At 42.0% G+C, this 26925-nt stretch overlaps 1 protein-coding gene across 2 annotated transcripts in view; it reads left to right on the forward strand.

The window, feature by feature from the left end:
- Positions 1-26925, forward strand: part of cdh13 (cadherin 13) — a 594061-nt gene that overhangs the window by 483915 nt on the left and 83221 nt on the right. For both annotated transcript variants that reach the window (XM_062961847.1, XM_062961846.1), the window contains one exon: positions 19121-19261. In XM_062961847.1, coding sequence (XP_062817917.1) covers positions 19121-19261 — 141 coding nt within the window. The remainder of the gene's footprint in view (positions 1-19120; positions 19262-26925) is intronic.

The raw sequence follows: 26925 nt of genomic DNA on the forward strand, positions 1-26925 counted from the left end.
GCCTCATACACCTGGGTTTCAATGATTTCTCATTGAGTCTCTCTGAATGCCTAATTAATCTATCCTTCACTCCCTCCTTGAGAAGACCTAATCTGATATTGCGGGAAAACTCTCCATCAGTTGAAGGCCAATTTCCATGAGAAATGGACATTTCCCCTGTTGCTAAGGAATGGACATTGGAATCCTCTGCCTCATCTTCAACTGCCTGCACTTCACCCTGATCTAAGGCCTGCAATTTAACCTGACCACACACAGTAGGAAACCCATCATCCCCCTCATCCTCTGCGAAATCCCCAGCATCTTGCTGGGCTCCAACACTATCCCCCCACAAGTCCCTCCCCCCAACCTCCCCTAGGCCTGGGCTTGACGGGAGAAGAACAAAGAAAACAAGCCACCAAATTCAGGGGATGAACATCATGGGCATCCACCCATGAGCATTTCTCTGGCCCATACCCAGCCCAGTCCACCAATCGTTGCAAACAACGGTGTTGTTGCCGTGAAACCAAAAACAGGCTTGGTAAGGAATAGACACACTTAACCCAGCAAGTCTTTCCTTTTCTTCTTCCCTTTTTTTCTTTTCCTCATTGTTCTTGCATTGATTCCACATTGTAGATACCAAAGAAAAGTTTCGAGTTCTAATGCGGAATAGGATAATGAGCCCTGGCTAACTCGCACCAGAAAGCGAATGCTAGACCTTAGACGTTTTATGGCACTTGTAGAGTTCCACATGTTGTACCAATTCCACATTAACCCCAGGCAGATGGCTTATCTTATCTGCACTCCAATTAACCTATCTAGTAATCTGTTAAATGGGCATAATCATATTTATCTCCTGCTGTGGGACGTTGCCCAGTTCAATTAATTAATGTTCACAACAGGCTCTGGGATCAGAAAGATGAAAGTATGCGGATAACAAAAAAATTAATGATATTAAGAATCCAAAGATCTGTATCAAGGCACATAGCATCACATGTTTAGCTTCCAGTTTCACTCATGTCTTCACAGATGGTGCTTTAAAGTCATTATATCACTCTGTAAGGGAGCTGCTTCTACGCAGGGCCAGCCAAAGGGCAGCATGAAGCCTTCAAGGTGGTCTCTTGGAAACTTAACAAGTCTGTAGGTTGGATGTAAAAGGGAATGGGAAACCAAATAAGCTTCTAAATTCAGCAGTGGCTGCTCTAGTTTCCTTACTTATTTTCACCCACATAAGTGCCATCTTCACAAAAGAGTGTTTTTGAGTGAGTGATATATCGGGATGAACCTTTGGTGAAGCGTATTATTTAAGACTCATCATTTGGTCTTAAAGTCAAGGCGTAATGTACTTATATGTTGGGAAATAGCCATAAAATCAAGAGCGATAATAATTCATGGTTAGCTCACATTTACTTTTGCTTGAATAATGCCCTGCATTCATTTCCAGTAAATTCATATAATGGGAATTAGGAAGGACCTATTGGTGAGCAACTACCAGTTGTCATAGAAGCGCTGAGCTATCGAGTTAGGTTAAAAGGCAGTGATGGGCCAAATGTCTCCCAGAGAGTTATTATTCCTGAAGAGAATAAAATCTGGAGCAGGTTGGTTTTCCTTATCCAAAATACATGGGATCGTGTTCCCTATATTTGATTTTTTATTTATTTTGGTATACCTGTATTGACATATACATAAGGAGATATCTTGCATCTAGGCTACACATGTGCTATTCCATTACTCTTTGTGGGCATGCTTGCATCTCTGTCCAAACTCACCTCTCTCTACAGCTTTGTGTCATGGCTGTGAAGCTGGAGAGAGACTGAGGATCTCTGAAATGGCGATGAACTGAAACTGGTTGATGTCTACTTCAAGGTGGTGTCTTTCAAGGAGGCCATTGCTATGTTCTTGCTCATTCATCTCAAATCCTCAGTCTCTCTCGCCAACCTTGTGCCTCATTCGTTCATTTCTTGTGTTGTCTACGAGCACACAAATAGAGAGAGACTGAGGATCTTTGAAATGGCGGGTAACTGAAATTTGTTGCTGTCTACTTCAAGGTGGTGGCTTTCAAAGAGTCAGTTGCTATATTCCTGCTCATTCGTCTCAAATTCTCAGTCTCTCTCGCCAACCTTGTGCCTCATTTGTTCATTTCTTGCGTTGTGTATGAGCACACAAATAGAGAGAGACTGAGGATCTTTGAAATGGCGAGGAACTGAAACTGGTTGATGTCAACTTCAAGGTGGTGTCTTTCAAGGAGGCCATGGCTATGTTCTTGCTCATTCGTCTCAAATCCTCAGTCTCTCTCGCCAACCTTGTGCCTCATTTGTTCATTTCTTGCGTTGCCTACGATCACACAAATAGAGGGAGACTGAGGATCTTTGAAATGGTGGGGAAGTGAAACCTGTTGCTGTCTACTTCAAGGTGGTGGCTTTCAAAGAGTCAGTTGCTATCTTTGTGCTAATTCATCTCAAATTCTCAGTCTCTCTTGCCAACCTTGTGCCTCGTTTGCTCACTTCTTGTGTCATCTATGAGCACAAAAATGGAGAGAGACTGATGATTTGAGAGATGAACAAACAGAAGCACTTAAGCTGCCATCCCGAAAAGAAAGATGGTGGATCTCAGAGATGGGTGCTGCTACCACCACCTTGAAGATGGAAGAGAAGAAATTGCTGACCAGAATTACAGATTTTTGAGGATTTTTGTTAGATAGACTCAACCTGTACTGCACCTAGCTATCCACCTGTCTATCTTTCCATTCTCCCTCAGATTTGAGAGCGATTAGGAGGAGGTATATAATATGGGGAGCTATGAAGGAGTTTTGGATCTTCGTGATGTGCCTTGGTTGGAGAAATTGATGGAATTGTCTCCTTGTAGACTGTGCTGTGATAAAGGATGAGACCCTTTCTTTTTATATTGAGATATGTAGCGTGGTTGTTAGGATGAGTATTAGCATTTCTAACCAACACCTGAAGTCATTACCACTATCTGAATTTAGGGCAGAGAACAGAATTGTAGACATGGAAGAGGGAGGAGTCGTAAGAACATCTGAAGGTCATGAGATGGTCCCTTCCTTCCTGTGCTTCTAAATCTGTCTCTCTTTGATTGAACAAGAAGAAAAAGAAGGAGGGAAAAAGAAGAAAGGAAGAGGGTCTCTGATGCTATTCTCTGCCCGTTCTCCTTCACTTTGATCTGTGCGAAATAGTTGTGCTTTAATAAGTTAATATGCATTTGCTGGAGATGTTTCCTCACATTCTCTTCAATAATTATGTTCCAACATTGATAAGTGGGACCGAATTGAATGATAAACATTTCATGAAGGGTCTCATTTTCCGAGGCCTTCTTGGGATATTTATTAAACTAATTATTCGACTACATGCCTCCCAGACTCTCTTTCCTTTGAGCTCAAGTTTAGAATGTAAACTCAGCAATTATTTTCACTCCAGAAGTTTGCTTTACTTTTGAAGTGACCTAGATAGTGGGGCCTTCAAGCGGCTTTGCGACAGAATACCATTTCGAGCAAGTTTCTCTTTTTCCTCCCCTTTCTTTCTTGTCTCTTGATATAGTTTTGTAGGCAAATACATTTAACATCCTTTTTTTCTAACAGGGGGACTTTTAATCTCCATTCAAAAATGGGATTTGTAACTAAACTACATTCCCGCACAGTTCTGTTGCGGAAGAAGAAAAGGATGTCGCGTAGAATATATCCCCCTCCCCATTTGTTATTGTGATGCTTTAAAAAAAAGAATTGTCATGTTAATTCTATATCCTACATTTTAGTGTTCAGTATTAATTGCATTCAAATCCCATTAGAGGAGAAAAAGGTTTGTAAGGAATTAGAATGCCCCCCCCCCACCTTCAATGTGTTTTAAGTGGTTCCAACTAAGCCATAAGCCTATTTCTTTGTCGTCAAAATAACTGCAAGGCTATTCAGAGATTTTGAGAGAGTAGCAAAGTTGTACTCTAGCACTTGAGACACCTTTTCACCCAGCACCACACCAAAGTCCAGTAAGTCTATCTAAAAATGTTTAATGAAGAAAGCAAAAAGGGGAAAATGCAAAATAGTAGAAATCCAATAATAATAATAATAATAATAATAATAATAATAATAATAATAATAATAATACTTTATTTATAACCCTCCGTTTCTCCCCGAAGGGACTCAGAACAAAATACCAAAAGTACTTAAAATCAAGTGAACCAAACTCCACAGCAATTAACCATAAATCAACAAACCAGAATGCAGGAACATTTCCAGGGTAAATCCTTCAAGGAAACAAAGACATAAACTAGAGAACTTGAGAATGCTTGAATCATGAACCTGAGAGCAAAGACAGAAGCCTACTTTTATGGCAACGTCTCCTCTAAAGGCCTGAAGTCCATGTACCTTAATTTAAACCTGACCAAGAAGCCATGAAATCATCCAAAAGCACCAGGACTCAGTCTATTTTTCACTCCCTCTGTTCTCAAGCCTAATCTAGCTTCTCTTGAGAACTCCTCATCAGGTGAAAACCGTTTCCCAGGGGACCTGAGATTTTCACTGTCCCCTGTGGAATCCAAAACACCAGCCCCTTCTGGGATTTCTTCTGGCTGCAATTCTCTTCTGACACTGACAGCATTGTCCTCTAACATGTCAGAGAAATCAGAAAAATCCTCAGCCATTTGCATAGCTACAAGCAAGACAATTAACCACCTTACAATGCATACGGCACATAGACGAGTCAACTTACGCCATACTCCTTGTACAAACCAAATCCCACCTCATTTCAGAACCTAAGCAGCATTGGGCCTTGTTAAGTATTGGATGGGAGACCACCAGAAGGAGCCATTGATCTCTCTATAATACTAGGAGGAATTCCTACTTGCAACTATGGAGAGCCACTACCAGACAAAGCTAATAATACTGGCCTAGGTGGGTCTAGACTTACAGCCTCTCATGTCCTACTAATAACTTTGTATAGTAAAATAAAATGGTTATTATGGGTTATTTCAGCAGCTCCTCGTCCCTGTTCCACAAGTTAATACTCATTAAGCCTGTTCCTTATATATGATTACTACAAGACAGGCAACTTCGGGTCTGAAAATTTCATTTAATATCGAAGGAAAATTAAGCCTAAAGAGCAGTCTTGCAGTAAATTAAAAACTAAGAGGTGTGTTGCTGCGTGTTCTTTTTTTTGTAGACCAGGTATGCAAGTGTTATGCTGAGCCGCATTTGGTCAGATACTTGGCCGAGGGTGATGATAGAGGGAAGCAGTTTGGTCAGAAGCCAAGAAAGACTGAGAAAAGCACGAGGCCTTAATTCCATTGTTAGTAGTAAATCACTGCTTGTGTTTTCTGTACTTCACTTCTTTTGACCTCACTTCTTTTCCCCCGCGTTCAACCATCTTGAAGCATGCCTACAGCTCAAGAACCATTTCAGGAAGATGAAGAAATGGACTCAACTCAATCTCACAATATTTTTCTTCATCTTTGAGGCTCCACAGAGCTCTTTGTTGGTTTTGTTACAACAGACTAACATGGCTATCCCTCTGAAGACAAACTTTGCTCTCTCTGATCTTCCAGGGAAGCCCAGAGCCAGCAGTCAGTTGTTCTTTTCTCACTCCTTGAAGTAACTTCATCTCTTTTTTTGCCTTTGTCAAATCACTTCTTTCTCATCTACAAAGGGCTGTCCATAAATGAAACCCAGGTTCTCAAAGACACTGCAGGATGTGCCATCTCCTGGACCTACTTATTCAACACTTTCCTTTCTCCTCCTTTCCTCAATACATGGCTATCCTTGTTATATGTCTCGTTGGGGAGTCTTTGTACTTGCTTTCATGGCTCCTCTTTCCCATCGCTCTTTCTTGCTACCTCCATGGTTCTCATCCATCTTTTGAAGTCTTCCATGTGTGTCTTCAGCCCTGTCCTTTGCTCGGTACATCATAAGAAGATATTCTGACAGAATATCTTTTGCTCTCTTTAGAGAAAGAGGATTGATATCCAGTAAAACAAGTCACTTAAATTGGCTTCAAGAAAACCAACTCGTTTGAAGAGTGGCACTGGAGAATAGTTTGATGGACACCATGTCCTGCTAAACAGGTGAATGAATGGATCTTAGAGCAAAAGCTTGAAATAAAGATGACTAAGCTGAGGCTGTTATAGTCTGGACATAGAATGAGATGGCATGACCATGTTTTTGAAAGCAACTTATTTTGCACAAGATTTTGTGGTTACTTCTCATAGAGAAAAAGGATCGTGTGCACAGGAAACAGCAAATTCCTGCATGGCAAATAATATTTCAATGTAGAAATATTAATTCGTGCACCAAAAATGATGGGGTTTTTTGTGTGTGCAAACCAACCACGTGTGAATTTAATGCGGAACAAATCCCCAATTATTTTCTTCACAAAAATCAATATTTCCATGTTGAAATATTATTTTCCATAGAGAAAATGCTGTTTCCGTCATGGGAAATGCAATTTTCTGCGCAAAATAGCCGCATGTGAAATTTTCATAAAATAACTCCCAAACTGCGAATATTCTCATCACTCCAGATTTTTTTTCATCTGGGTTTTTTTTACACTAAAATTGTTTGTGTGAGAGACTATTTTCTAAATATTACACAAGAATATATAGGAAAGTCTGTTGTTCGTATAATTAGGAAGACGATGGCGGTGATTTCAATTCCGTGGCTTGCTAAGCATTTTCCTTGGATCTCCCCCTCCCGTCCTTTGCGCTTTGTTCTTCAGCATCAATTGCATAATTGCAATCTATTTTTGTGATCTCTCCTCTGATCATTTAGAATTAGATACATATTTTTGTTCCTCGGGAACTGCGCAACAAGTACATAAAAGCAGCCAGCAAAATATTTTGTCCATCGGCGAGGCTGATATCATTTGCTGATTCATTACATTCTCAGCAGGTTGCTTGAGTTTAGAAAACTACCTGGAATTATTACCAGTAATAGAACACTAAACTAAGTTAAGCCTTACATTTCATTCCATTTTTTTTCCAGGACGGGGGAAATCAAACATAAAGGGATAATGAAAATCCTGATTATGGCTATCATCAGACGGCCAACTTTGATTAAAGTCTGGGATGCAAAACTGTAAATATCCACCGAAGCTCACAAATGGGGCCAAAGTAGGTGGAATGAGGTGTGATTTAACATCATCATTATTACGTTGGTTACACTTATATCAATGTGACTGTTTCAAACATCATTATATCAATCATCTTTTCAATGAAAATAATCATGATGCTGTATAGAGCTTTAGGAAGGGGAAACAATGTCCTATTTTGACAAATTCTGGATCAAATTGGAGTCATTTGGACAGATTATGTGTAAAGAGAAGGAAAGTTGGGTTGCTGTAAGTCTTTCGGGCTGTCTGACCATGTTCCAGAAGCATTCTCTCCTGACGTTTCACCCGCATCTATGGCAGGCATCCTCAGAGGTTGTGAGGTCTGTTGGAAACCATGCAAGTGAGGTATATGGTGTCCAAAGAGTGCCTTTTTCCCATGCTTCTCATCTAAGCAAAATGGCAAGATAAGAGATGCATCTCTACATCTATATATATAAAAGGGTAATGAAATTTCGGCCTAGGACAAAACAAAACTACACATCCCAGAAACACTAAACTTGGCAGCACAACTCCTCATCCATGCCTCTACGTTCATACAACAAAAAGCTCCAGCTACTCCAGAAAACGGCCAGGCTTTGAGACTGCAAGGCTATTCACTGCTATTCCACGTGGCCAACAAAGGATTCCCATAAGCCACAGCAACGCGTGGCCGGGCAAAGCTAGTTGTACAATAAATGCAGTTTGACACCACTTCAATTACTATGGCTCAATGCTATGAAACCATGGGAACTGAAGGTTTGCATGTTTATAGCCTTCTCTGTTAAAAAGTGCTAGTTCCTCGCCAAACAACAACTCCCAGGATTAGATAGCATTGAGCCATAGTAGCTGAAGTAGTGTTGAACCGCATTCATTGTGCAGTGTGGATGCGCCCAAGGAGAGCCAGAAGGAGGGAACGTTGGGTGTCATTTTGCAACTGGCAGACATATGTTCTAAACACAATGTACTACTTGGGAGACAACTTCTCTCTTTACTGAAGCTTAAGTAGATGGTTATGGGTTTTCCTATTATGCTCAAAGGGAAGGGGAGCGTTCCTTATGACCAAAACCCTTCTGGCGTCTTATGCATTTGTACATTTCCTTATGTATGTGATTGGATATTTTTGTCCAACATGGAATAGTAATGCCTGTTCAAAATTATGCATTTCCATTGCTCATGGATAGGTATCATAGCTTGGATGTGTCCTACACAATGCTCACTGATGTGCACTTGGTTGTGCGTTGGTGTGAACGATTGCTATACAACACCATGAATGGGCTGCTCTGCAATTACATGAGGCAGCCTCGATGTATCACCTTCTCCCATAGCATGTGCAATGCTTTCTTCCATTTCGTCTTCTTGAATACAAGAAAAGACCCGTCCCCACACTTTGGCCATTTGAGTTGCCCTTTCTGTACCTTCTCCAGATCTGCAATAGCGTCAAGCATAGAGTTAACTCCACAAAACGGACTCAGGTATCGATGTCTGTGTGATTTCCCTCCCCTCTCCGGTGTCCTTAGAAGCAGTTTCAATCTAGCCTGAGGTTTTTTAAATGGACACGAGACAATGCCCCCACAGTCCCATTAATATTGAAAATGTAAACATCAGGCCAAAGTTGTAAAATTGGAATTGCGGGATGTTTACACCTTACGGCACTAATTTTCGAAACAACCTCTGCAATTTCATCCGGTCGAGGTGTGATTGCCCGGACACTTCGGTAATTGGGTTTTTCCGGGCACCGTGACCAACGGGGCTAATTTGCGAAACAGATTAGACAGAGGAATACATTTTCTACCTTGACCTTTGTCGTATTGCTTTCTCATATGGGAATAGGAAGGTATGTGGAAGGAAATGAAATCCGGGCGCACGTAACTCGTTTGCAAAATGCTGAGACACACGTGTTGACACAGCAAGGTTCCTCTCCATCCTATTAATAACTGATTATCACCAATTTGGCATAAGGGAGCCATAAAACATGATATCATGTATTACTCCAATGGAAGATATCATTGTGGTGAGTCGCAAACTGTGTACTCATGGAAAACTTGAACTTCTCCCCTTCTTTATCAAAGAAGGTTGGCTCTGTGTTTTAATGCCAGAATATAATCCAATATCTCCAACCAATTTGGAGAACTTTCCATTTTCATTCAAAGTTTCTTCCTTCCTTTTTGAAACCCAATGGCCTTGCCCAAGTCAACCGCAATGTCTAAGGATTATTTGTATGTGTGGAGCAGCCGATCAGAAGGCTTTGCAGATCGGGAGACAAATTATCTGCTTAAGTGGTATGGAAAACAGCAAGCTTTTCGGCACTACTGATCTCAGTGATAAACCACATATTATCTGCAATGTTAGACTTTTAACAAAGGGAGTGGAAGGAGAAAGCGGAGAACAGGCTTTGATGAATGACTTTGCTCAGGTGTCTGTGTCAAACTCTGAGTCTGCCGCTAAGGCTGAAAGTGTATATATAGCATCAGTAGCCCATATCTAGTTCTTAAACACAAAGTTATAGTCCAAACAAGTAACGTTTCCATATTCACACTGGGGCTATGGGTCCCATGCTAAAGACCTAGATATCTCCTGCTTATTGAGCACTGCTGGATCAGGACCGAGTCCCAACACATCCAATATCCTGTTACTTTCCATAACATCCAAACAGATGCCTCCAAAAAGACTACAACTACAGTACATCAGCAACAATTGTTCTCTGATGATGTTCTTCAGCAATGAGTAGTAGGGTTGTGCATGGAGTCCGTTTCCTCCATCTAATTCGGTACCTTCGGTACTTCAGGAGCAGGTAATGGGAAGCCCCTCCCTGAATAATAATAATAATAATAATAATAATAATAATAATAATAATAATTTTATTTTTGTACCCCGCCTCCACCTCCCCAAGGGGACCCGGGGCGGCTTACAAATACAATACGTACATACAATAACATGTACTGTATGAAAATCATGTACTGTATGAAAATCAACTCGACATGAAAGCAAGACACTTTGTGGTTGTAGCTTTGAAGGTTCCCAAGGTTCCTAAATCACGTGGGTAGATATAGTCAGAAGGACTATCTACACACACCAATCATTTCTCTTTCCACAAGACTACAGAATTCAGTAGACTAAGGGTGCATCAACACTGTAGACTTAATGTAATTTGACACCACATTAACGGAATGCTATGGAAGCACGAGAGCTGTCATTTTGCAAGGTCTTGGGCCTTCTTTGCCAAGGAGGCTGGTGAAAGTGGTGTCTTCAGGGTAGATGTCCCTGCATTGCCATCCTTGATGATTACAGCCTCCATTTCCTTGCCTTCAACCCTTTTCTTTGTGACCTTAAACCCCATTCTCCGTTTGAACTACCCGCATTTCTCCCTTGCGGAGAGTCTCTTCCTTCCATGTCCCAGCCCTGGGGTTTTTCCTTACTGAAACTCTAGCAAACCCATTAGTGTGATTAAACTTTGCCCAGAAATGTCGTTTGTCATTGCAGCTGTCCCTTGCCTTGCCTGGAAAGTTATCGCTTAGTTTCTTTTACCTGGACCGGGCTATTTATACTGCCTTGCCGCTACCGTCTCCTGTGGGCTTTGTCAGCGTTTGGAAAAACGGTGGACACGAAATCTACCGGCGATTCCCTCCAGTGTTGAATCAGTAATTCCGTGAGAACAAAGGGAAAGCCTCCCTCGATCAAACAAGGCTGTCAAGACTCGTGTCAAGTTTTCGTATTAACCAGCCACATTTCTCTAGGGTACAGGCTATGAAGGTAACTCTATATTCCGTGGCTACTCACTTCCACCATCAGTAAGAGCAGAATAGAAGATTAGTATCTCCAAATTAGCTTTCTTCCAGCAAACCTAAGGTGACATACATGAGATATATTTGGGGGACAGATATGAGAGCGGTTGGAAAGCTGGATCTCTGTTATTGGTTGTAAACTGCATCTCAGACTGGGAAAAGGGAGGAAGGATGATGATGATAATGGTGAAGATGATGGTGATGATGACGACGACGATGACTTACTTAAAAACCTAGCAGTCTTGGGGTTCATCTCACACTGTAGGATGAGAGCAGTTTTCCACCCATGACTCAATGCTATGGAATCATGGGAGTTGTAGTTTACTCCAACACTCTTTGGCTTCAAGGCTTTGTAGATCCACAACTTCCATGATTCCATAACATTAAGCCATTGCAATTAAGGTGGTTCTCAACCTGTTTTTGTCCTACAACTCCCAGAAATCCCAGCCAGTTTACCAGCTGTTAGGATTTCTGGGAGTTGAAGGCAAAAACACCTGGGCACCCATAGGTTGAGAACCACTGGTGTAGAAGCACCTGTAGATGCCTTCTGATTCTGTAGGACATTCTACCCCAAGCATTCTCCTGTGTAATGCTACAAAATATGTCGGTCCAATATAGCTATTATGACTTGTAGCTTCTAGAACTCCCCATTAGGTGAAGGTAAAGGTTTTCTCCTGACATTAAGTCTAGTCGATTCTGACTCTGATGATGCTCATCTCCATTTCTAAGCCAAAGAGCTGGTGTTGTCTATAGACACTTCTAAGGTCATGTAGCCATTGGCATGGCTGCATGGAGCACCGTTGCCTTCCCACCAGAGCAGTATCTATTGGTCTACTCACATTTGCATGCTTTTGAACTGCTAGGTTGGCAGAAGCTGGGGCTAACGGCGGGAGCTCACCCTGCTCCTCATATTTGAAGCGTCAACCTTTCGGCCAGCAAGTTCAGCAGCTCAGCGCTTTAACCCACTGCACCACTGAAGGCCATGCCCATTAGTGTGTCTCAAACAAAAAAGCAATAACACTCTACAGATCTTCCCTCCAACCACAACATTTCACGGGCTAAGAAATTTTAACACAGTGCAGAATAGTCGGGAGGAAAAAAAAACACAACATTTTCTTAATGCAGACCACAAATTGTGCCAGCTTTTGTTGTGCAGCAGGCTAAATGACTAAAGTGCAAATTTATAGGATAATGAAAGGGTTCCCTGCTGTAATTATACCAGTTATCTCAACAGTGTCATGCTTGCATGTAGCTAACCGTGATAAATGGGACACCAGACAAACCATGATTTAATGCCCGCCCATTAAGATCATTATACCTCTGTCTCGCTTCCAATAAGCTTTGGTTAAAGCGGGTATTTGCCCAGGGCAAAGCGACATCATACAGCAACAACAACAAACAACAAACAAGCTCACTCCGTCTTCCATAGGACAATTTTTCAGATAGATATTATAACAATGGCTGTCGTACAATTTTCAGTTCTTTTCTGCTCACAACGAAATATCCTCCGCTCCGTTAGCCATTTCTTGGTTTCCAAAACTTTCAGTATCTTTGTCGCTCATCGCTGACGAAAATGTGTGTCTCGGTACAATTACACCCTGTCAACATGCTTAATTAAATATATTTTGTTGATGAAAAGTATATCAAGTGAGCAGTCCTAATTAATCACGCTGCCTTGATTCAGAAGGGATGCATTTGCATTATTCCGACTTCAGAAACACGCGGGATTCAGAAACTTTCAGATGCAATCGAACCTGAAATGGTTTAATCTTCCTTTACAAAATAATGTTTGCCTACCCGGCATCCACAAAGTGGCATTCAGAAATCCATTACAACTGTCATACTTCGGCGCTAAGTAAAACCACCCACATATTAATAATCATCTTTAATAATCTTGTCCACCTCCACAGATACGTGTTATTGTCCCTACTGAATATGAAGAAGTCCTTCACATCGCCCATCTATAAATATCTCCAGCAATGGTCATTAAAAGGGTTTGTTTCAAAACTAACAAATCCACGAGTTTTTAGCTCCTTCTCCATCTCCATCCCACAAAACGTGGAAAGAACAAACTGTGTGGGTAATGATCTGCAATATGTAAGATCGCTGACGTTTCATAAAAAATTCTGAATTTATGTTTATTCAGGGAAGGCTGAGGAAAGGGATTCAACACTGCAAACAAAAAACTATATATATTCAAATATAAGCCGACCGAAATATAAGCTGAGGCACCTAATTTTACCACAAAAAAACTGGGAAAACATTGACTCCGGTATAAGTCGAAAGGGGTAAATTTCAGAAATAAAAATAGATACCAATAAAATTACATTAATTGAGGCATCAGTAGGTTAAATGTTTTTGAAGCTCAAATTTAAGATAAGACTGTCCAACTCTAATCAAATCATTATTCTCATCTTCAGTGTAAATGTCCTTATGTATCTTTTTAATAATAATAGAGTAAAATAATGCATGTAATAATAATAATAATAATAATAATAATAATAATAAATACAGGAAAATAATACATGTAATAATAAATAGAGTAAAATAATAAATGCAATAATAATAAATGTATTATTATTAATAATAATAAACATAGAGTAAAATAAATGTAATAGTAGCAACAATAATAGAGAAAAATAATAAATGTAATAATACCACTAATAATAGAGAAAAATAATAAATGTACCATATATACTCGAGTATAAACTGACCCAAATATAAGCCAACCAGGACCCTCACCCGAGTATAAGCCGAGGGGGGCTTTTTCAGTCTTAAAAAAGGGCTGAAAAACTAGGCTTATACTCAAGCATATACAGTAAATTGGCTTTGTAGCAGAGTGGATGATTATTGAATGCAAGGCATATCTAGTTGCTAGTCCTCATTGTCTGGAAGGAATTTGTATATGGCGGCCACTGTGGAGACTTGCAGTGAGTCTTTCGGGCTGTCTAGCCATGTCGTTTCGCCCACATCTATGGCTGGCATCCTCAGAGGTTGTGAGGTATGAATCCTGCCACAAATGTGGGCGAAATGTCAGGAGGGAAAGTTTCTGGAACATGGCCATACAGCCCTAAAGACTCACAGCAACCAAGTGATTCTGGCCATGAAAACCTTCGACAATACAGTCTTTACCATTTTTCTTGTCTCCATTAAGGAGGCCTTTCACATCACACTGATTGTTGAATAATGGACAGCCATCACCTGTGAAATGTTAATAATAATAATAATAATAATAATAATAATAATAATAATAACAACAACAACAACTTTATTTTTATACCCCGCCTCTATCTCCCCAAAGGGGACTCAGGGTGGCTTACATGGGGCCAAGCCCAAATAAAAACAATAGCAATATAAAACACAACAATAGACAAGAGACATGCACAATTATAAAAATTTAAACATTAGCCAATAAAAACAAATGATAAGAACTAATAAAAACATGGATTAAAATGGAGAGGTTGTAAAAGTAGAGTGGGTAAGGTGCACCATATAAATATTGTAAACACGAGGTGACTGATAAAGTGCTGCAAATTCTTGGAAGTGCAAATTGGGATGGGAATAGACCCTGTGTCTATATCGAGTTGACAAAGGTAAAAGGTGCAAACCGGTACAAGAATGGTCACAGATACAGACTGCTATGGGGATGAGCAATCTTTAACTAAAGGCCTGAGTAAAGAGCCAGGTTTTCAAGCTCTTTCTGAATGCTACCAGGGTGGGGGCTTGCCTGATTTCCCTGGGGAGCGAGTTCCAGAGCCGGGAGGGGGCCACCACGGAGAAGGCCCTGATGTTCCTGATGAGAACAAATGTAATTACTCAAGGATTTGGAAGCGTATCACTATCCTTAGAAACATCTCTAGCCTATAATCCTGATGATTCACTGCCTAGAACATCCTTGCCACTTCTACTTTGCCCCGTTCCAAGGATAAGCCTGAGAAGTCTAGATGTCTTCTAGCAGGGCATTGAAACATTATCCTGCTGTGTTTTATAGCCTGGCAAGAGCCAGGACAGGAGTCAGAAGGTTCTGGGGATGAGGGGCCTCAAAGTGAATGTGTTCAAAGCGATCTGCATACAGGTCAGTTTGATCCGGTGGATGCTGTGCGTAGATGAGAAAAGTGAACCCGTTTCCCTAGAGAAGAGACCTTGGGAAGATGAGGAGGTCGAGGTCACTAGGAAGTGTAGATTAGATCTCAGAAAGCAAGGCATGACAAACAGACAGAGGAGATCTTCTCAGTGTCTCTAAGACAAGACCTTGTGCCAAGATAAAGCTTTGAAATCCAGATGTCTCAGGTATGATTTCATGGGAACCTGGGCGAAGACTGGAAGGGTTTAAATTGGGTGCTTGGTTGCCAGCATTTTCAGAGGAGGTAACTTTGCTGTTGGGGAATCAGTCTCCTGTTCAAGTGACCAAGTTTTCGTGTTTCTCGTGTTGTCAAGATTCTTGTTCCACGTTCCTGCCTTTGCGTGGAAGAGTTTCCTGTAATTCATGTTTTTGCAATTGCCTTGGATTATTTCTATGTTTTGGATTTCTAGCTTTTATGATGTTTCTTTGGTTCTTATGAAAGACTTTTATTGAACTCTGATTGCTTTTGTATGTACCCGTGTGAGCCGCTCCGAATCCCCGTTGGGGAGATGGAGGCGTCATACAAAAATACAATTATTATTATTATTATTATTATTATTATTATTATTATTATTATTATTATTATTATTATTTTATTATGACACAGCAAACAAGATAGATATGCTGGATTTAGTATCACAAAATCACAAGTCGAACCCTTCCCAAGTGTCTAGGACTGTGTGATGTATTTTCGAATGATACGTGCAGATCCCAGTAGGGTGGCCTTTTGCAGTTGGCAGATCGTGATTTTGTCGATGTCTATTGTTTCCAAATGCCGGCTGAGATCTTTTGGCATGGCACCCAGTGTGCCCATCACCACCGGGACCACCTGCACTGGTTTCTGCCAGACTCTTTGAAGTTCAATCTTGAGGTCCTGAGAGCAGCTGAGTTTTACCTGTTGTTTTTCTTCAATGCGACTGTCACCTGGGATGGCGACATCAATGATCCAAACCTTTTTCTTTTCCACAACTGTGATGTCTGGTGTGTTGTGTTCCAGAACTTTGTCAGTCTGGATTCGGAAGTCCCACAGTATCTTTGCATTATTATTATTATTATTATTATTATTATTATTATTATTATTATTATTATTGCTGGAGTGGTGCTGGGTGAAGACGTGCCTCAGGACTCGGGTGCAACACTGTGAACGTCATCATTTGAATCAACTTTAATGACTGGAATATTTTTGCAACACCTTGTGCATCTGATTTTCTCCCCATCTTTCTAAAGTGACAGTATGTAGGCCATATGTAGCCTGCTTTTCAACTGAATGAGGAAACCGAGAGTTCAGACTTGAGAGCTGGCACTCTGTGGAGTTGGAATTGGGAGCATGATGCCCACATTTGCTGTCTTTTCCAGTATTTTTATGTTGTTCTCCTACGACCTTTTAAGACAGTCCCATACTATTACCGCTGGAGTTCTCAAAGCTCAATGAAGGAAGAATAATTGTGCAATGCAATCCTGTATCTCTAATCATCCCAAGTCCCACCGAATAATATACATGGATGATCTGGCACTGGGATTTCTTTCTCCTTCTGGAGTTCAATGGCCTATAGACCAGATAAGGTTAACGCTTAAGATACGCAGTTGTCCATGTGTGGTTCCCTTCCTCCTAAAACATAACCCCACTGATTTGAAGATTTGATAATTCCAGATGGTTTCTTGCTCCTGGGTCTGTGCAAAATGTGCCAAAGCGTCGGGTGTAGAAAGCACTCGTAATTGGCTCCTTGAGTTTGATCGACACTCACCTTTGAGGACCCGACATCATTCTTGGCTCGTTTTAGATTATCACTTTCTGCAGGCGCTCACGAGCAGCTTGCAACTGTCACCACCTCCCTTGAGAAGGCAAGTGTGTGATTCTCCCCATCTCCTTCTTGTGTGATTCTCCCAATCACACAAGGCCTTGCATCTCGCCGTTCTTTCTGCATTTGTCACTTGCCTTCCTGCAACCAACACACGCTCCTCGCCACTCAATTCCGCTCGTGTTCCTCTTTTCAAAGCACAAGCAAAGAGACTTCACCAGCTTGGATGACTCAAGTTCCTTCATGCCTTATTGATACAGAAACTCCTTTGTCAGCAAATAAATAGCCAGGAAGCTATGGCGGATCATTATTTCTGGATAAAACGAAGCAGAGCATTCTGTTCTCCCGTCCAGAGAAGTTTGCCAATCGCGGAGATAGGGCAGAATACAAATAGATTATTATTATTATTTTATTTTATTATGACACAGCAAACAAAATAGACATGCTGGATTTCATTTCACAAAACCACAAGTCGAACACTTCCCAAGTGTCTAGGACTGTGTGATGTATTTTCGGATGATGCGCGCAGATCCCAGTTGGGTGGCCTTTTGCAGTTGGCAGATTGTACTTTTGTCAATGTCTGTTGTTTCCAAATGCCGGCTGAGATCTTTTGGCACGGCACCCAATGTGCCCATCACCACTGGGACCACCTGCACTGGTTTCTGCCAGAGTCTTTGAAGTTCAATCTTGAGGTCCTGATAGTGGCTGAGTTTTTGCTGTTGTTTTTCGTCAATGCGACTGTCACCTGGGATGGCGACATCAATGATCCAAACCTTGTTCTTTTCCACAACTGTGATGTCTGGTGTGTTGTGTTCCAGAACTTTGTCAGTCTGGATTCGGAAGTCCCACAGTATCTTTGCGTGCTCATTTTCCAATACTTTTGCCAGTTTGTGATCCCACCAGTTCTTTGCTGCTGGGAGGTGGTACTTGAGACATAAGTTCCAATGAATCATATTATTATTATTATTATCATTATTATTATTATTATTATCCTGGCTGTTATTGGAGTGAAAAATCGTTTTTGTAAAAGTTGGAAATCTAGTTCTCTTGAGAAGCGAAGGTGCTGTTAAATTGTTGGTCTAGTACAACATGGATAAAGAAGGCAAGAGTTTCAGGATTTAGCTCCTAATCACACATATTGGACAGTAGTTCATATAAATGTAGAGCTGTTTATCCCCAAAATGATGGAAACAAACAAACAAACAAACAAATAGCCCAAAGTGGATGAGCAAAATCATGGATAAGTATATTAGGGTTGTGCATTTGGGGTAAACTTTGACCTCTTTTTGATGGGGGCCCCAATTCATTTTCTGGGAGCCTCCCGAAATTGGGAGGGCAGATATCTATTTTCTATCTGGAATTCTGAAACATCAGTTTCCTATCAGCCCATTATGGGGGGGGGGGCTTCCCAGGCTCCCCTTTCCACACACTTTAGGGAAGCTTCTTCTTACCTTCTGTTTCTTTCTACTCTAGAGAAGGTGCTCAGCTGCAGGCACAGGCAGGTTCGTGCACTTTCTGGGCCTGCATGCCACGTGTGCACTCTCCTTGGAAAGAGAGCGTGTGTGTGGCATGCAGGCCCAGAAAGCGCATGTACCTACAATTACCATTGCCTGCAGCCAAGCGCCTCCTCTAGAATAAGAAATTCTTACTCTAAGGAGGTGCTCAGCTGCAGGCACTGGCAGGCGCATGCACTTTTTCTCCCAGGCTACACCACACTGGTCAACCATGCACTCTTTCCATTCCAAGGCATTTTAACAATGCTTCCCATTTCCAGGTAAGGAAGAGCAATGACCTCCTGGAAAACGAGAGTAGTTTTCAGGGAATGAGGGTTTACTTGTTTGCTGGGAGATTAATAACAAAGATTAAACTGTAATGCCAAAAACCAGGCTTGGAGTCGGGATCAGCTCCCACTTGCTTTTGTGGCGAGCCAATTTTCATAACGGATGGGGGTTCCTGTTAGGTGCTCCCGAAGTACCAAGAGAAATGAAAGGAACGAAGGAAATGGGAGAAAAGGATCCACACACAACTCTAATGTATATCGATTCCATGGATATGGAGATCATATATCATTCTTTACACTCTGCCAATAGTAGCTACAAATGCATTATGTTGAAGCCTTATTACTATCATTTTAAAATATTTCTATTTCATAATAACTATCCAAATGCTAAGTAATAAGCATGTTATCTGTCATTTTCTGAGACTTTCCACTATTATCACAGAACCGTAGTGGAAATCAATTCCATAGAATGGATGTATCTAATGATGCCTCCAATAAGTGATTATATATTTCTATACATAATGTGATTGATTATTCCCTGGCTAACTTGGCTTCCTTTCTTTCTTTTCCAGACATTGGAAAATCCTAAGTATGAGCTCATCATAGAAGCCAAGGACATGGGAGGCATGGACGTGGGATTAACAGGCACCGCAACGGCCACGATTGTGGTGGATGACAAGAATGACCACGCACCAGAATTTACCAAGAAAGAGGTAACTATCTATTTTTGCATGCAACACATCTCTAAAACATGTTTGGATATTAAGGAACATTACAAGTCTAGACGTTGATGGGTGCTCCATGCCCCTTCCGTTGAACATAGAGTCTAGAGTGTGCGCTAGAGATTCCTAGAGAAATGGATTCATCAGATTCATAAATAATAAACTCACAAATGTGGAGGGTTGACTGTTATCATGCTAATTGTTAACAAAATGATCTGGTTGCATCTTATCCGTGTTCATGGGCTGATTGAGACGATTTTGCAACATCTGCATTCAATTCTCCTCCGCTTCAGTTAGGTTTACCTTCGTTTGAGTCAAAAGCCATGACATGAAACTTGATGACAACCATCAGCTTTTGTCAGGAAGCCGGCACATGCTTCCCTTTAGGGAGAAGCTCATTTTGACAGCGCTGTAATGACTTTTCCAATATCAGGGTCTCTCAATTCAGTATCAGTTTCCTTTCTTGAAAAGTGAATCTTATGATAGTGAATTCATTTCTTAAGTGGGGAGAAGTGGAGGTTCACAATAACTCTGGAAGGGGTGTGAAGCTAGAACCTTTTCTGAGGAATACAGAATAAGCAATGTGGGACTCTGCTTAGATCGTTTCGTATCACACAGCTTCAATGACGGCACTACCATTTGTTTGAACCTACATCTACCCGGGGTAGGTAGATGTGGAGAGGATAGAGTTCTGCCGAGGTTGAGCTACTCTCCAGTTACCTACTTGAGGACTCACCTAATATACATCCCTCCCACTGAATGGTCAGTAGAGAGTGTGTCAAAACCATCCTCTGGGGTGAGATACTTTGGAAATGGAGGCACCAGGTGCCAGGAATATAAAGCTCCTAATGACAGTTCTCTCCCCAAATCTGAGGAGTTGGGGGCTGAAAAGCAGGGAGACCTGATCCCCAGGAGGAAGTGACAGATGCTAAAGACGTTGAAGAAACACCGTCCCTCCTTCATTGAGCACCAAAGAGATAAAAAGTACCCTGATCCCAGCATCTCTTAAATAGGAAATGCTGGTTTATTAGGTGCTTAATTTGTAGTTTTGGTGCTTAATTTGTAAAATCATAATCTATTTTGATGTTTAATAGGCTTTTCCTTAATCCTTATTATCCAAGATATTCGCTTATCCGAGCTTCTGCCAGCCCATTTAGCTTGGATAAGTGAGACTCTACTGTATTGAGGAATCGGTGGTAGTTAAGGTAAAGGGTAAAAGTTTTCCCCTGACATTAAATCCATTATAAATGGGTTATATAGCTGTGTGGAAGGGCCTTGAGTCTACACGGCCATATCATCCAGTTAAAATCAGATAATCTGTATTTTATAGGCGGTGTGGAAGAGGCCTAAGTGAGGCCTTAAGTATGCCTGTCCCCTGGGCTGAGTGGGCTGCTAGGAGACCAAGTGGGCGGAGCTTAGCCTTCTAACTGGCAGCAATTGGATAAAAACAATTCTTCCTCTCCCTCTAATTAGGACTTTATTTTTCTTTTCTTTTTGTTGTATGAACGTAGAGGCGTGGATGAGGGGTTGTGCTGCCAAGTTTAGTGTTTCTGGGATGTGTAGTTTTGTTGTTTTGTCCTAGGCCGAAATTTTTTAATCCTTTTATATAGAGAGATTAAAGCATTTGGGTTTTTTCTGACCTTGAACTGCTGACAATTACTTGCCAGCTTTCCTTATCGAGACTGCTTTGTGGATGGACACACAGGGACAAAGACACCTTCCAGAACCTTCTTTGGGGATGGTGTTGCTATTGTGTACTTTAATATAAGGACATATCTGGATGCTTCTGCACCACCTTTTGCTCCCAATGGTTGCATGGGAGAGACACGTGATGACTGAGTAGATTGCGGTTCATTGCCTGAGATGCATTTGGTTGCATAAATAAAATAAATAAATGAGGGCAAGGTAGCATTTCTCCTGCTGCAGTGATTAAAACTGGAAGAGGAACACTTGTGTAGGACACTAAAAGGATGCCATCTTCTGTGTGTGTGTGTGTGTGTTTGTGTGTGGATCAATAGTCAATTAAACAGGTACATATGCAACATCCCCTGCATGTGCTGGACTACAACGCCCATCATCCCATGACTAGCTTCTCAATTTCCAAAAGTGTTTGCTATAGGTCTGTTCCTATAGAATCAAAGAGTTTGCAGACACCCCAAGGTCCATCCAGTCCAACTCTTGCCATGCAGGAATATACAATCGAAGCACTCCCGACAAATGGCCATCCATACTGGAGACGTTGTTCCAGAAACAGATGGTAACGTCAGGGTTGACGTGGCCACTGAGTAAGCTTAAAGAAGTCCCGTTTGCCTCTCTAAACACGGGTTGCTCAAGCCATTAGCACTACTTAACACCCTCTGCTGATTAGCACAGACTGCCGTTGATGTAAGTTAATGAATTAATTAACAAAAAGAGAAGTACATTAACATGGATAAATGTATGCGGTGCCGGCCATTAATTGAATTCCCCTCCAGGTGTGGCCGTTCTCTGCGGTTCGAGTGGGAAGATTGCGGGGAGAAGAAAGGACTAAAAATAGCCTTTGCAAGGAAATTAGTCTCATTAGCTAAAGAAACAGAGCCGTAACCTTTTAGGTTGTAATTACAGTTGCTCTGAAATACGATCGTGGAATTTTAGAACATTTTCCCCGCCTCAGGTAGAGATTTGTCACATTTTCTCTGCATTTCCTCTTCTCATGACATGGCCGGACCACCGTAGCCTTGCTTCCTGCATTTTCTTGTCGATCGCTTTGATTCCTAGTCTCTGACGGATGGATGTCATCGTTTGGCACATAGTCAAGAAGTGTCAAAACAAGTGTCCATCTCAGCATTGTCACTTCCATTGCATTAAGGCAGCATTTCTCAACCTGGGAGACATACAACATATACAGACAGAGACTCAGAGGCTATTTAACATTTTCCAGCTTCTGGCTTCCTGAGGGTATTATCTATTCTGGCCACAGGGGGAGCTGCTGCTTCATCGTCCACTTGTGACACCGAGTCCTTGATGGAGTACTTCCTCATTCTTCCCTAGGCTACTGGATGATTTTTTATGGTGTCATAAATTAGTTAAATTAGCCTCCCCACATAAGTGGTACCTACATTTCCTACTTGATAGATGCAGCTATTTTGGATTGCTTAGGTCAACAACGAGCTGGGCAATTAATGGTCGGATGCTCAATCCGAATGGTGATGAAAATTAGTTAAATTAGCTTCCCCGCATAAAGCGGTACCTACATTTCCTACTTGATAGATGCCACTATTTTGGGTTGCTTAGGCCAACAACGAGCTGGGCTATTAATGGCCGGGCGCTCAATCCGAATGGTGACGTAAATTAGTTAAATTAGCTTCCCCGCATAAAGAGGTACCTAAATGTCCTACTCGATAGATGCAACTATCTTTTGGGTTGCTTAGGTCAACAACGAGCTGGGCTATTAATGATCGGGCACTCGATCCGAATGGTGACGTAAATTAGTTAAATTAGCTTCCCCGCATAAAGAGGTACCTAAATGTCCTACTCGATAGATGCAACTATCTTTTGGGTTGCTTAGGTCAACAACGAGCTGGGCTATTAATGATCGGGCACTCGATCCGAATGGTGACGTAAATTAGTTAAATTAGCTTCCCCGCATAAAGAGGTACCTAAATGTCCTACTCGATAGATGCAACTATCTTTTGGGTTGCTTAGGTCAACAACGAGCTGGGCTATTAATGATCGGGCACTCGATCCGAATGGTGACGTAAATTAGTTAAATTAGCTTCCCCGCATAAAGAGGTACCTAAATGTCCTACTCGATAGATGCAACTATCTTTCGGGTTGCTTAGGTCGACAACGAGCTGGGCTATTTTTGTATTGGTTGGGCACTCAATCTGACCCGGGCTGGGTTCGAACTTGTGACTTCTCAGTCAGTAGTGATTTATTGCAGCTGGCTACTAACCAGCTGCGCCACAAGATGAGTCACCCTGCATAAGGTGGTGAACATCATGCGCTCCTTCCTATATGGTCTCTTTGAGCCAGACAACTCCACACTCCTCTGGCCATGTTATAAATGTCCTACCTGTGTCCTGTTCTATTTACGCACTGCTTTTATACGCCGTCAACAGTTGTTCCCACGGCCGTAAGTGGCAATTGCACCCCGAAGGTCCCGGAATTAATTGCTCTCCTTCCGCCCATAAACCTGGCCCACAACTCCGGCGGCACATGTGCAGTAGCCGGAATCCACTTACGGCGTGTCTATTTAGCTTCACTTACGAAATGTCTATTAGTCAAATTGACAGCTATTAATGAAACGCTGCCATAAGGAAGCCGGCGTCCCAACTGGGATTAACATTTCCTCCTCTGTAAATTAAGCATGCATGCATTTTAATTTGTTTTAGGGTATGGCGGGAAGGAGGGATTTAAAACAAAACGACTGTATTTATATAATTTCAAATGAGTGTTAAAGGTCCGGTTCAAACAGAAGCGTGCGTGTGCATTTTTTCTAATTATCATCTCTATTGATTCAGCGAGATATTAATATCCACGGATTTGGCGGGTTTTCTCATTTGCATGCAAGTTTGCATTGCGATTGCCCATGATCAATAGTCATATCCTTTGGAAGCTGCTGATTTGAAGATAAAACTTCAACGTTGAGTAAAATTCCATCTGATAGTTTCCTTGGTTTTTAATCACTCTTCCTGATTACTCATCCTTTGCCGTTGCCAGGCTTTGATGCCTTCATGGGCACAGCCTTGTTGCAATGACAAACGATGGTTTGGAGTAATGTGCATCTCGGTGTGAGAAATGGAGGAGCTTCTGCAACATGTATGAGCCGTGTCAATGACATGGTACGTGTCATGCCAGAAGAGAAGGAAGACATGTTCCTCACTATGGATTGTCACCATGCAAACAGATGGGAGACGAAAGCATGCATTGGTGTGCTTGCAGACTTCTTGTGGTGCTCTTCTGGATATCTTGGGCCACATAAAATCCAGATTATCTGCTTTGAAGTGGATTATACGTATGGCCTTGTAGATTCACATAATCCAGTTCGAGGCAGATAATGTGGATTGTCTAATTTGATAATCTAGATCAGGCATGGGCAAACTTGGGCCTTCTCTCTATCAGAGTGGCTTTGCAAGGCACACGCAGCAGAAGTCGCTGACGAAGAAGTTCTGGATAAATAACAACGCTGCAGTCTTCAGTTTTCTATCAAAATGTTTACTTACGAACAGAAATCTACAAGACAATACACAGCTCTCACGCAGGCACACACGGGAAGGGACAGAGATAGGAAGTAGAGGCTATTTATCTCATCCTCTGCTGTCTGATGCAATCCAACTTTAACCCTTTACACACTGGCATAGTAGGCAGCACACAGTGTATGATGCAATTTCCAGCACACATTGCACAATCATGACTCAATTACATTTAAACAGCTCTATATACAATCATTCCCACTTCAACACTCTCCAGGTGTTTTGGACTTCAACTCTCACCATTCCTAACAGCCGGTAGGCTGTTAGGAAAGGTGAGAGTTGAAGTCCAAAACACCTGGAGAGAAGGCCCAAGTTTGCCTGTGCCTGATCCAGATTATATGGCAGTGTAGAAAGGGCCTAATTCAGTTCAAATCTGGATTTTATATGACAATGTAGAAGAGGCCTTAGGAAGAGACTATGGTCCAACTAGTTGCCAGCTTTGCCACTCAACTAGAAGGACCATATTAGGTTACATTGAGTCATCTTAGCCATTGGGTTGTCTTCAGCTTTTTGGTGCCTCTAGGGCAGACATGGTCAAACTTGGGCTCTCCAGGTGTTTTGGACTTCAACTCTCACAATTGTGGAAGTTGAAGTCCAAAACACCTGGAGAGCCCAAGTGTTTTGGGGTTTTTCTTGGCCAGATTTCTTCAGAAAATGGCCAAAGTCGTAGAATCATAGAATCCTAGAGTTGGAAGACACCTCATGGACCATCTAGTCCAACCCCATTCTGCCAAGAAGCAGGAAAATGGCATTCAAAGCACCCCGGACAGATAGCCATCCAGCCTCTGCTTCAAAGCCTCCACCACACTCTCTCAGGGGCAGAGAGTTCCACAGCTCTCACAGTCAGGAAGTTCTCCCTCATGTTCAGGTGGAATCTCCTTTCCTGTAGTTTGAAGCCATTGTCCCATTGCATCCTAGTCTTCAGGGCAGCAGAAAGGAATCTTGCTCCCTCCTTCCTATGACTTCTCCTCACTCACATCTTGATCCCTGGCCCTCATCATGTCTCCTCTCAGCCTTCTCTTCTGCAGGCTAAACAAGCCCAGCTCTTTCAGCCGCTCCTCATAGGGCTTGTTCTCCAGACCCTTGATCCTTTGAGTCGCCCTCTGTTGGGTTCTCTTCTCCCAACAATTTGTACAGAATACCAGAACCTTCTCTTTGGCCCATTTATATAGGGGCTCTCACATACCAGAGGGTAATTGAGGTTTTATGGCTGGCCCGTTTTATGGCTGGCATCTGTTCTTTGTCAGCAGACCAGAGATGTCAAAGATTGGAGATCATGACACCCTCCTTGGGACACATTCCAGCTTAGAGTCAACATCTCCCTTCACTTGTGATGCCCAGAATGGGATACAATGTGATTCCAGGTGTGGTCAGACCAAGGCAGAATAGAATAACGGGGCAGCATGACTTCTCTGGATCTAGGCACCAGACTCCTACTGATGAAGGTCAATATCTCATTGACTTTTTATTTATTTATTTATTTATTTATTTACCGCATTTATATTCCGCCCTTCTTTCTCACCCCGAAGGGGACTCAGGGCGGATCACATTACACATATAGGCAAACATTCAATGCTTTTAAACATAGAACAAAGACAAGACAAACATAGGCTCCGAGCGGGCCTCGAACTCATGACCTCCTGGTCAGAGTGATTCATTGCAGCTGGTTACAGCTGGCTTGCTCTCCAGCCTGCGCCACAGCCCGGGCTTCTTGTTTGCCACCGCTCTTTTTGAGTCACCCAGTGAGTCTCCATGGCTGAGTGGACATTCACCGTTCTGGCTCTGAATTTATAATCCGCCTCCGACCTGCAAACAACTTCATCTTCAGCAATGCTAAAAATGTAAACAATGCCCAGTCAAATGCAAGAAAGCAGCCTTTAGCCGGGAAGAAAACATCTTCCCGAGAAAGAAAGGCCAGATGACTAATAATTTCAAAATATCAGAATAGAGTGCCAATAGATTCTTTTCAGGAGAAGCGAGAAAATGAATGCGAACAATAGGAACCGAAATGGGCTTTCTTTCTTCCTTTCTTCCTCCTTTTATTTCCCCAGATGTACACCGTCTGCATATTAATTCAGATCCTCCAGATATTATCTGCTTGCTTAATACCCAATCGAAAGCCTTGTTCGGGAACGTGGTCTTGCAAGGGAGCAGGAGCGGGAAAGAGTCCATCTACCGCGACCTCGCTCTACTTATCACATAATAATTAGACCGGGATCTACAACGTGGCCCCGTCCCCAGCCATCTTCTTCCATTGCTTTGTTCCTCTCTCTCTCTGCCAAGGTTGCCAAACCCAAGCGGTTCTTTGTAATATGTATTAAATGCCTCTGAGTGGGCCTCGGCGTGACACCGTGTGTACGTTTACAACGGGAACGCAGCAGACCCTTGTAAAGAGACAAAGATGCCGCGATTAATAGGGAA

This window comes from Anolis carolinensis, unplaced genomic scaffold, assembly GCF_035594765.1.
Source record: "Anolis carolinensis isolate JA03-04 unplaced genomic scaffold, rAnoCar3.1.pri scaffold_9, whole genome shotgun sequence".
Lineage (NCBI taxonomy): Eukaryota > Metazoa > Chordata > Lepidosauria > Squamata > Dactyloidae > Anolis > Anolis carolinensis.